Genomic DNA, 12,244 nt, shown 5'->3' with positions numbered 1-12,244 from the left:
TTATCCGTAATGATGGTGTGCTGTGACTGTAGTCCGAGCTCTATAAGGAAGTCTCTGGTGTATACGTTGTTTGCGGCAAACTCGCAGAAAAGCAGCCACTGCAAGCATATCGCCATCCAGATAAGTCCGCGGATATCCATGCAGAGAATAATCCAGAGAAAGAAAAGAAGAAAGTGTAGGAGGTCCAGTTGTTGCCGTGCGGTACAACAAAAAGCTAACTGCTAAGTACACTAGGCTAAGGGCTAAGGGTCGAGTGCGCCCCAGGTGCGTATTGGGAAACAGGATAAAAGTCGCTACTCCGTGGTAAGTTAGCACTGGAAAGGTTAAGGCAGGCAGACATGCACTTGTCCAAGACAGGGAGGGTGAAAGACCCGTATGGACAAAAAAAGAACAATAAAAACAAGAGAAAAATCTGCTCAGTAGACCACCGGTCGGCCGCACGAGCAGCAACCCGGAAGTTATGATATTGTTATTATAATATGATGCCTGCAATTTGTTTTACTGCCCCGGCTAATGTGGCCACTGACTGTGTATGAGGTTGCCCTTTCAAATGTAGAAAAGTTAGAAAGGATGATTAATTCATCTATCAGAAAATGGCTCGGTCTCCCACGCTGCTTAAGCAGCACAGCCTTGTATGGGAAAGCCATATTGGAGCTCCCATTTACCAGCCTAACAGAGGAGTGGAAGTGTGCTAAAGTTAGACTGGAAATGACTCTCACTCAGTCGAGTTATCCAGTGGTTAGGAGTGCAGCGCCCACGGTTAAGACAGGGAGGAAGTGGAACCCAAAAGGTTGTAAGATTAGTCTTTCCCAAGGACGTTACACCTAGTGTCACAACCAGGTACTGAAATGTTTAGCAGCTGCAATTGAGGAAAAACGGGTGAATGTAAATTCCATGGCCGTTAACCGCGAGAATAGACTCATCAAGTTTGTATGGGAGTGAGAAAAGGCTAGACTAGCAAGCATCAGGCACAACACAGGACAGCTAAGAGTAGGAGGAGCCTGGGAGATGAGGGCAGACTTAAATGAGCAGCTGGTTAGTACAACCGAGATAGCTAGCACCCGACTACAGCCAGATCTGCTGTTGTGGTCTGAGCCAGAGAAAGTAGTCTGTTTCATAGAACTTACTGTCCCGTGGGAAGATAGAGTTGAGGAGGCTAACGAGCGTAAGAGAGCTAAGTATGCAGAGTTAGCAGCAGACGCAGAGCAGAATGGCTGGAGGGCTCATGTCCGCCCGGTAGAAGTGGGCTGCCGTGGTCTCGTGGCAAAATCGGCGATTGCTCTTCTGAGCGAGCTGGGCATACGGGGAAAAAGCCAGAGGACTGCGGTATGCAACATGTCCCGAGTGGGCGAGTGGCTTTGGGCACCAAGGAAGCATGCTAACTGGGGAGCTTGCTAAAGGTAAGGATGGTTGCGTGTGTTTGCAAATCATGATAGATTTGGTCGATTGGTTCGTGGTTCAGTCTGCATCGACAGGGCGAACCACGGTAGATTTGTTTGTTTGGTTTGTGGTTCAGTCCGAATCAACGGGGCGAACCACGATAGATTTGTTTGTTTGGGTCGTGATTCATAAAAGGACTACGCTAAATTATTGAAATAAATGTTGACTAGGCCAGGTATCTGATGTCTTCATGTTGGTTGGTAGCAATATTTCTTTGTTTGGTTAGCTGCTGAGCTAACCAGATGCTAACCAGATGCCTCTGGCTTGTATGGACCATACAAGCCAGAGGCATCTGGTTAGCTTGTATTTCACAAGGTTTGAATTATCCTCTGCTGTTCTGTGGGCCTACAAGCCAGCAGCATTTACTTAGTTCATTTAGGTGCACTTTTAAGGAGCTGCTTAAATCTCATTGTACTGTGTATAATGACAATAAAGGCTTCCTATTCTATTCTATTCTAGATTGTAGGTTAATCGTCATATCACATGACCGTAGGTTTGTTAGGGTTTCTCAGTTGGACAGGGCCTCTAAATGTGTTTTGCCTGGGATCTTGCCACAAGGGATTGTAACATTTAATCCTGTGTATTAATGAATGTTGAAATGTTAAAAATAAATAAAAATAAATAATTGAAAAAAATGCAGAGAGTAGAAAAGGAAGCAGAGCTTTCAGCTTGTCCTATGGAAAAAGCTCCCAATTATCTCCCATATAACATGCATCACCTAGGTCCATGTACTCTTGTTAGGGGTCCATGCAAACGAAGTTGCAGGATCCCATTTGATTTTGTTGCGAATTTTATTCTTCTTCTTCGCCTTCGTTTTTTTTTCTTTTTCCCTAAAAGTGTCTGCTCAGGGCAAACTGCAAAGGCCAAAGGCATCAAAGTTGGTAACTTGGTAGAAGTCCCAGCATGTCACTTTGCCAAGGTGTAAATACACATGTGTGCATCTAGGTGGGGCTATAATAATCCAATTTACGTTTTGGCTCATATCTCGAGAACCGTGTGTCCTTGAAACAAAATTCATTCTCCTTCTGATTCCTGACATAGCCCCAGTTGTAATGGACAATGCAATAGCTAACTTCATTTGGCATACACAATCTGTAAAATATTGCGTAGATGCCCATCAGGTTGCGTGACATTACATCAACAGGGGGCACTACAGGTGACACGGAAACATTTCATATGACTTTAAGGCCTATAACCTTTGAAGTATTCACCCAATCCTTATGAAACTTAGAAACCGTCATTATAATATGCTTGCGCACAATCATGGCAAGTTTCGTGACATTCGGGTTGTAGGGGGCGCTACAACAACTACATGTTTATATCTCACAAACCACCACAGTAAACTGCTTGACATTTGACAATAATAATCTGTGGATGACTCCTTACAATCCCACCAAGTGTCATGCAATATGGTCTACAGGAGGCGGTACTGGTGACTTTATGATTGCTTGCGATCATCTAGTTTGTATTAAGTTTGCTGCATGTATGCTTTATTCATATATACAGTACCAGTCAAATGTAAGAAGGTGGTTTTCAATTTTCTGTATTGTAAAATAACAGTCTGGGCAAAGCCTACATCTGCATAGCACAGCTGATAGTGTCGAACACATAAAGAAAGCAAGAAACTTAAAAAATTCAATTTAAACAAGGTACTGAATGCCAAGAGTGTGAATAGGTGATGTCTAACCAAAAGCTGCATCTAAATCTAAAATATAAAAGACTAGACACTTATTTGTTTACCACATAATTTCATATGTGTTCCTTGATTCCTTAGTTTGGTGTCTTCGGGATTATCTACAATGCAGAAAATAACAGAAAAAAAGGAAAAACACGACAAGTTGTGACAGTTGACTAGTACTGTCTGTATAAATTTATGTAGTTCTTCAAGCTACTCTCTTCTCTTCCCCTACTCCCTTCTCTCCCTTCTCTTTATCTGTCTCCACTCAGCCAGTTCCAAGCAGATAGGTCCCCTCTGGGGATTTCAGGCTCTGTAAAGCATCTCGACACAATCTGGATTGTCATTGCTGTTATATAAATACAACTGAATGGAAGTGAATCGAATATACCTGTTTCATGCTGAGTTGACCTCTCTCCAAAGCATGACGAAAGCCCATCTTCCCAAGGAAGAAACCATGCTGGTTTATAAGTGTTGAATCCTGCTGTAGGCTCTGACACACTGGAATGCCCTCTGACAGGTTTGCATGGAGGCCAATGGGGATGTTGTGTCTAACAAGAAAGAGAAATACCTGTCACATTATGTGATGCTGGCTGCAATGTTTAAAGCTCCTTACTTGAGTTGTTTTGCCTGTTAAATAACTGAGTTATTAAATTAATTTGCTGATATTTATAGATACCTTGGCATTAGGATATAGATGAATGCAAAATAAACAGCAAACTTTTTGGTAGGGGAAAAAATATATCATATTAAATCAGTATTAGTTTAAAATGATTCATTGTTATACAATTCTTATCATTTTTGGTGCATTTATATTTAGTCAGACTACAATTTTGTGGTGGATTGCTGCTAGAAGCATTATCTAAATCCATTCTCTTCAATGTTTAACTCAAAGCAGAATATACTTAATGTGTATGCTCTTTGAATCCCCTTTCCTTTAACCTGTTAACATCAAACCAAAATAATGACATTGCTGGTTAGTATTGTTGAGTAACAATGTGTTCAGAAATAAATGTAAATGAATAATGATTAGGGCGGAACAGTGGAGTGGTGGTTAGCACTGATGCCTCACAGCAAGAAGGCTCCGGGTTCGAATCCATGGGCCGACTGGGGCCTTTCTGTGTGGAATTTGCATGTTCTCCCTGTGTCTGTGTCAAGTTCTCTCCGGGTACTCCAGCTTCCTCCCACAGTCCAAAGACATGCTCGTTAGGTTAATTGGTGTTTCTAATTTGGCCGTAGGTGTGCATGTGAGTGTGAATGGTTGGTCTGTCTCTCTGTGCTAGCCTTGTAATAGACTGGCTACCTGTCTTCTGTGTACCCCGTCTCTCACCCAATGACAGCTGGGCCCCCAGAGCCCCCGCGACCCTTCACAGGACAACATAATAAGAGAATAATAATAATAATTAGAGAAGGAATAATCTGTATTATTGGTTCAGTATTGGTTTTCTTTAAGTAACTTTAAGTTTAGGGGGCTACAGCAATAGTATGTACCCACTTATCTATTTTGTATAGGCTACGTACTCTAAAAGCTGTTGCAAAGGAGACTTCCGGTTGGCACACAAGATGGCAGGCTGACTGAACGCTCTCCCCTGTACATGGATTATTTCACCAGATTCAAGTGTCTTAAATCGGTAATATAGCTGTTACATGATGGAAGGGGACAAAACCAGCAAAGCTAAAAGTAAAATGAACACAAGATCTGGAAAATACGATAAAGTAACCGCAGAGAATGACGACGATGCTAATGATAGCTCACCTAGCCCGGCCAGACTTGACACCGCTGAAGCTAGCTAGTATTCACACAGAGATTATGGCAATGCGCTCCAATGTAAAGAGTGAGTTGCGCTCATTCCGGTCAGTGTTGAGAGAGGACGTGAAAAAGGAGCTGACTGAATTCCGAGATGAGATTAATCAGGCCCTGGGAGATATCAGAGGGTACCTGAAAAACACAACAACGTGAGTGGAGGAAGCTGAACAGCGGGTGGCCGAGCTGGAGGAGCGCAACCTCGATCTCGAGGACTTGCTCCGACAAATGCAACAGAAGCAGGAATCCATGCAAACAAAAATTGCAGATTTGGAGGTTCAGTCACGGCGGAATAATATCTGTATTTATGGAATACCTGAAGGTGCGGAAGATAACAATATGATGGACTTTGTGGTCAAATTACTGAAGTCGGAGCTGGCTACCCCCAGCAAGCTCAATCTGAAAATACAGCGCTGCCACAGAGCTTTGGCTCCGCGACCACCACAGGAAGTTCCACCAAGATCCATAGTAATTAACTTTAAGGAGTATAAAACTAATGAGTTGATCCTGTCGTCTGCTTGGAAGAAGAAGGAGGTCTTTTATAAAGATATGAGAGTTTATTTTGACCATGACTACCCGACAGAGATAGTAAAGGAAAGAAGAGAGTATGCAGGAATAAGGAGAGTGCTTCAGGAGAAAGGTGTGAGGTTCCAGACCCCCCCGCCCGCCAAGCTTAAAGTGTTTTTGGACGGTGGTCTCAGGATTCACAACAACGCAAGAGAATGTGTGGAAGACCTGCGGAAAAGGGGATTCCCCATCGACCAAAATGATCCCGACCCAGCTCCAGGACCTCACACCACAGCATGGGAGACAAGTGCCGTCAACGAGCATCACTCCCGGAGCAGGTACGAAAGAAGATGCGCGCTTTTCGCCACAATCCAGGAGCCCCGACCCCAACGCCAGGGTCTGAATGTGTCTGATCCTCCCCAGCTCCGTCAGGTGAACTGCTAATTAGCAAATCACACATAACAACTGTTATCCCCTCCCTTCTCTCATTTTACTCTGATTTAACCACTGACTTTTAGCTTGACAAAAACGGGTTTGTTAATACTGGGAGAGTGGACCGGTCGAAAGACTGCCATGTTAGAGCACAATGTCAATTGAAGTAACTTTTGCAACTTCAAACAGGGGCCCTCTTGTTAAACCAGGCTTTCCCCTCAGTTTTAAAGAGCATGTAAGTTCTTTAGTTGCGGAAGTCAATTTCTTGTATGCTCATGGTGTTTTGTATTGTTCATTTGTACACAGTTTTTTACACCCAAGTTCAGGGGTAATGTGTTACAGGTTGCAACAGGCCATCATTGACACGAAGAAACAAAGCAAATGGACTACCAGGAATATAAGATAATAACACTTAACGTGAATGGGTTACCCAATTCGGTGAAATTAACAGGGGAAATATTCAAGTGGCTTTTTGGCAAGAGACACATCTCAAAATTAAAAAAGATGGGGTTTAAGAACACATTTTATTCCTCACACAAATCTGTGCGTAAGAGGGGAGTGGCAATTCTACTCTCAAACAAGTTACAGTTCCAATTAAAGCTGCAAGCAGCGTTGAACGGGCCCTCGCACCCCACGTCCGTCGGGGACCGGCAAGGACGGGGTCACTGCAGTTCTCAGGGGATACACTGAAATAACAATGCACCGTGGCACGATGCACAGTCTGTGCAATTCGATATTTTTCAGAGCAAATCATCTGTGACAGCTGTAAGTCTTGGCTGTTTTGAATGTATTCTCTCTGTGACATCAAAGTATGTTAAAACAGCTTCACACACACACACACACACACACACACACACACACACTCACAGAGAGACAACCCACCAGAGAGAAATGTAATGGCTCTATCTGCTTGACTGTCAACATTTGAAGTGAATCCCATCACCCTGACAGTAACAGCAGGTCACACTTACAAAATAAGACATTTCCTGTTCTCAATAGGTGGCACTACAATAATTGTATAATTATTCTGTCTGTGGCATCAAAGTATGTTAAAACAGCTTCACCTACTATTACAGGTTACTTACACATAGCCACCAGTGGGAAAATGCTATGGCTCCATCTGCTGGACAAAGTAGCACACTACTTGAAATGATGATGGAATTGGTAAGACAGTTCACTTCACTTTGACAACCAGAACAGGCCCAAAGTTTAATGAAAACTCACAATTTTCACAGTAAGTCATCACGATGGCCATTAGTCTGTCCTGATAAAATTTGAAGAGAATCCAATCACCCTGACAGTAACAGCAGGTCACCCTACAAATATGCTCCAAAATCAGACATTTCCTGTTCATAATAGGTGGCGCTACAATAGTTGTATGAATATTGACATATGGATGTGTGCAGTTAGGGACCATTAACAATACTGTAAAGTTTAATGCAGTTTGGACTGAATTACAGCACGTTTAATGCAACTTCCTGTTTCATGACGAGTCATGAAACTTTGAGGGGCCAGAACACCCACGCCACTTCGACGAAAAGTCAAAAACTTATGTCAGGTTCCTTCGCCTATCTTTCGACAACCTATTTCCAAATTTTGAAGTCAATCTGATAAAGCCTGAGGGCAACCAAGACACAACCAAAGTTTTGTCCAACTTTCACAGTTTTATCAAAATAACAGACTTCCTGTTGGGTTTAGAATATGGCTCCAACTGACTTTTTTGTGCGTCCTGGGATGTTACATATATGTGACATATTTCCAGATTTTTAGATGCAACGGGCTTCAGGAGGTGGTCTGAAGATGGCGCTACAGAGCCATTTTGCCACGCCCCGTGCTCAAGGTCCTTATACATTAAAATTTTCGGCCGAACAAAGGCATCTGCAAATTTTCAGGACTTTTCGTGCATGTTCAGGCATGATTTCATTGGAGGAAAGCCGCAGAAAGTACGAAAACAATAGGGTCCTTGCAACTCCGTTGCATGGCCCCGTTGGGCCCCTGCACTTCGTTGCTCGGGCCCTAATTAACTGATCAAATTAAGGATAAGGAGGGTCGCTATATCTTAGTCAAAGGCAAGATTGACCACAAAGAGGTTACCCTGTTAAATGTATATATGCCACCAGGGCATGACCGATTATTTATTAAAAAAATATTTGATTTATTAGCCCTTGAGTCATCAGGAACTTTAATCTGTGGGGGTGACTTGAATATCCAATTACAACCTAGACTTGACTCAACAAATCTACACAAGAGGAGAAATCAAAATTCAATATTCATGCGAAAAATGCTAAAGGAATTTGGTAGGATAGATCTATCGAGGGAGCTACACCCCACAAACAAGCAATTTACTTACTGTTCCCCTTGCCACAGAGAATATTCCAGACTGGATTTTTTTTTTTTTTTTTTATCTCAGCTGCAGATATACACAGAGTAAGTGAATGCAAGATAGGTGTTAGAGATGTCTCAGACCACTCAGGAGTATACCTCTCACTGCATCTAGATAATAAAAGGAAGAATACTCTATGGAGGCTCAATACTAGCTTACTGAACAATAGAGTTTGTAAAGAATATATAAAAGAAGTGCCAAAAGAATACTTGCTAAATAATGATAATGGAACAGTATCACCAAATGTCCTGTGGGATGCCTGGAAGGCGGTACTTAGGCGTAAACTCATAGCCTTTGCAGCTCATAGGAAAAAGGGGAAACATAAACACTTAAGAACTGCAGTTAAAAAGTGAAGAACCTGGAAACTCAACATTCGACTCAAAGAGACCCACAAATATGCCCAACTAAAATGTATAAAACAAGAATTAAATCAGATCTATGATGAAGACAATGAGAAAAAAATGAGGTTTACTAAACAAAAATATTATGAAACTGGCCCAAAGGCTATGAAGCTTCTGTCTTGGAGACTACATAAGCAACAAGCAGTAAGAACTGTTCATAAAATAAGAAACCCCAAAAACAACAAAGTCTGCCATAAGCTAGGAGAAATTCAGGAAGCATTTGAAGTCTACTATAAGGATTTATATACCCAACCTGACAAAGCTGATGACTCTGTAATTGTTTAGTTCTTAAAACATCTGGATCTTCCCTCAATAAGAGAACAACAGAATATCGTACTGACTGCTGAAATAACAGCCGCTGAATTGGGTAGCGCTGTTTCTTGACTAAAGACCAACAGAACACCTGGGTCAGATGGATTTGTTAGTGAACGGTATAAAACATTTAAGCCAGAGTTGATGCCACTTCTTCTCAGATGCTTTAATCACACCCTTGAGGCAGGCCAGATGTCCCAGTCTTGGAGCAAGCCAGTAATATCAATAATTCCTAAGGAAGGTAAGGACAAGGGAGAATGTAGTTCATATAGGCAAATATCCATTTTGAATACAGACTATAAATTATTTGCCTCAATTATGGCCAAAAGGATAGAGCATGTTGTCTCGGAAATGACAGACCTAGACCAAACAGGGTTTGAAACGTCTTTTCAAAAAACTCTCACAGTCCAGTTGCCTTTTTTTGAACCTTTGTTGGATATACCATGACCTGGATGACTGAGAACCTTCACAGACAGATCAAGGAAAATGTTAGTGCAACGCTGATCAGTTTAGATGTGGAGAAAGCGTTTGATTCGGTTGGATGGAGCTATCTTTACCAAGTACTGCAACGTTTTGGTTTTAACGAAAAACCTGTTCAGTGTATTAGATCACTTTATTCAAACCCCACTGCTAGAATAAGAATCAATGGTCACCTAACACAGTCCATCAGGCTAGAGAGAGGATGCCGCCAGGGCTGCCCGCTGAGCCCCGCCCTCTTTGCGCTCTTTATAGAGCCCTTAGCTCAGGCAATAAGGGAGGACCCAGAGATTAAGGGGATTTCAATTGGAGATAATGAATACAAGATTAGCCTGTTTGCCGATGACATATTGCTCACTTTGACTGACTTACAGAGAAGTGCACCTAAACTGATGTCTCTTCTGATACAGTTTGGTTCATATTCTGGGTATAAATTTAATACACATAAGACCCAGATACTCTCTTATAACTTTACGCCAAATGCTGACTTGAAAGGCAGATTTGACTTTAAATGGGACACCCCCGCTATTAAATATCTGGGAATTTGGATCCCTAAAGACGTCTCCAAAATATATAAGACGAATTACGATCCAGTTATGAAGACTTTCAAAGCAGATCTAGATAGTTGGACAACACTGCCCCTAGGCATGTCTAATAGAATTGAAACGATAAAAATCCTTCCCCAGCTTCTGTACTTATTCCAGTCACTTCCTGCAGAGGTCCCACCAAAGGATTTTAGGGAATGGAACAGAATGATATCAAGATTTGCCTGGAACAGTAAGAGGCCCCGAATTAAATATAAGATCCTGCAGCTACCCAAGGATGAGGGCGGACTCTCTCTACCATGTGTGGAGGACTATTATATTGCTGCCCAACTAAGACCCCTAGTTTGCTGGTGTAATCCAAGTTACCTCGCCAAATGGAAAGATTTGGAGTTAATGCAATCTGAAGCACCATTACAGTCTTTATTAGGTAACTGCCAACACCACAATCCTCATCTGGATCAAATAAACCGCTGGACCAGGGTTTCCCTTGGGGTGTGGTCTAGCACCTGTAAAAAACTTAAACTTATTGAAAAATATTGAAATGGATGGCATATGACTCAGAGTTTGTACCATCAGTTTTAGATAAGCGATTCAGGCAACGGACACGCAATGGTATGACAGCCTACTGCACTATAACGGACAATGATGGCCTACAACCCTTTACCCAAATCTCTAAATCACACAGACTGGGAAGAGAGGATATGTTCAGGTACTTTCAGGTGAGAGACTATTCAGCAAGGAAATCAAACAAACAGACAACAGGGATTCCAATCTGATTAGTATATTTACAGTTGCATATAAGGCTAAAGACAGTAAGCATTTAATATCACAAATTGATTTTTCCTTTCTTACACTGTATTTGGGTAAAATCCCAGTTGGACTTATGGACCAGGACAATTATCTTTATTAAATACTCTTGGTAGCGAGCAAGAAGGCCATCACACGGAAATGGCTGCAGACAAATCTACCTTCAAGGAAGGACTGGATCACCATTGTTAATGAAATGCAATGCATGAAAAAACTGACTAAGGGCGGAACAGTATACAAAATACCCGGAAAAGTGGACTTCATATTTGTTGATGTGTAACTCGTTATGTCTGTGAAGGTTCTCAGTCATCCAGGTCATGGTATATCCAAAAAAGATTCAAAAAAGGCAACTTGACTTGTAGAGTTTTTTGAGAAGACGTTTCACCGCTCATCCGAATGGCTTCTTCAGTTCTAGGGGACTGGTGGGAAGTCTGAGGTTTAAATAGGAACTCCTCCTGAAACTTGCCTGTTATGTTAACAACCAGAAACCAGTGGTGAAACGTCTTCTCAAAAAACTCTACAAGTCCAGTTGCCTTTTTTGAACCTTTTTTGGATGTGTAACTCGTTGCCTATGTGATTGATCACTCCAATTTACGCAAACAAATGGCCTGTGTCAATGCTGTCAACCTGTCTGGTCGCTTATATTCTGTCCATTTTTTGTCCTTTTTCTGTTCTTTACTGTTGGAAAAAGAACCGGTAACTTAATAAAAAGAAAGTTTTATATAAAAGCTGTTAAAAAGATGACACAACATAGCCCACACGAAGAAAACTTTGGCAGATACAAAGGCGGAACAACTCAGCACAGACATCCAGCTTCACCATCCAGTAAAACAAGGAATTGGCTGATAATGAAGATGCCAAACAAAGTGAATTACCATGACCAGCTTTCTCAGTGACTATTAGACAGAGAGGTGAGATCCTACCAGTGGTCACAAGACAAAGGTAATAAATTGCCAACAACAGCTGGAAAAAACAAAACCACTGACGAACCACTATATTACTGCCCATATGTGGCCTGCTTGAGCCCTAAATAACCACCAAATACACCGATCAGGCATAATTGCCTAATATTGTAGGTCTGCCTTGTGCCTCCAAAACAGTTCTGACTCATCAGAGAATGGACATGGACCTTCCGAGGGTGTCCTGTTGTGTCTTGCAACAGATTGTTGTTAGTGGGAGCCTTTAGGTCTTGCAGTAGACTTGCAGAGCCCTCATCTCTGACAAGAATTGCTCCTACTTACTGGTCTACTGCCAAAATAGTCAAACAGTGCACCCAGAAAGTATTCACAGGGCTTCACTTTTTCCACATTTTGTTATGTTACAGCATTATTCCAAAATGGATTCAATTAATTTTTTCCTCATTGTTCTACACACAACACCCCACAATGACAAAGTTAAAAAAGTTTTTTTGAGAGGAAAGCTGTGATTACTTTCTGTGGGGAGTCTGGCCAGAGTGACAGA

The 12,244-nt window shown here is 41.9% G+C and overlaps 1 protein-coding gene across 3 annotated transcripts in view; it reads right to left on the bottom strand.

Moving 5' to 3' along the window:
- ydjc (YdjC chitooligosaccharide deacetylase homolog) overlaps positions 1–12,244 on the bottom strand; it is a 103,635-nt gene that overhangs the window by 59,094 nt on the left and 32,297 nt on the right. For all 3 annotated transcript variants that reach the window (XM_084552151.1, XM_084552150.1, XM_084552152.1), the window contains one exon: positions 3,507–3,666. In XM_084552151.1, coding sequence (XP_084408277.1) covers positions 3,507–3,666 — 160 coding nt within the window. The remainder of the gene's footprint in view (positions 1–3,506; positions 3,667–12,244) is intronic.

Source organism: Chelon labrosus, assembly GCF_963514085.1.
Source record: "Chelon labrosus genome assembly, chromosome: 9".
In the NCBI taxonomy this organism is placed as follows: domain Eukaryota; kingdom Metazoa; phylum Chordata; class Actinopteri; order Mugiliformes; family Mugilidae; genus Chelon; species Chelon labrosus.
This window is presented reverse-complemented; position numbering and strand designations above follow the sequence as displayed.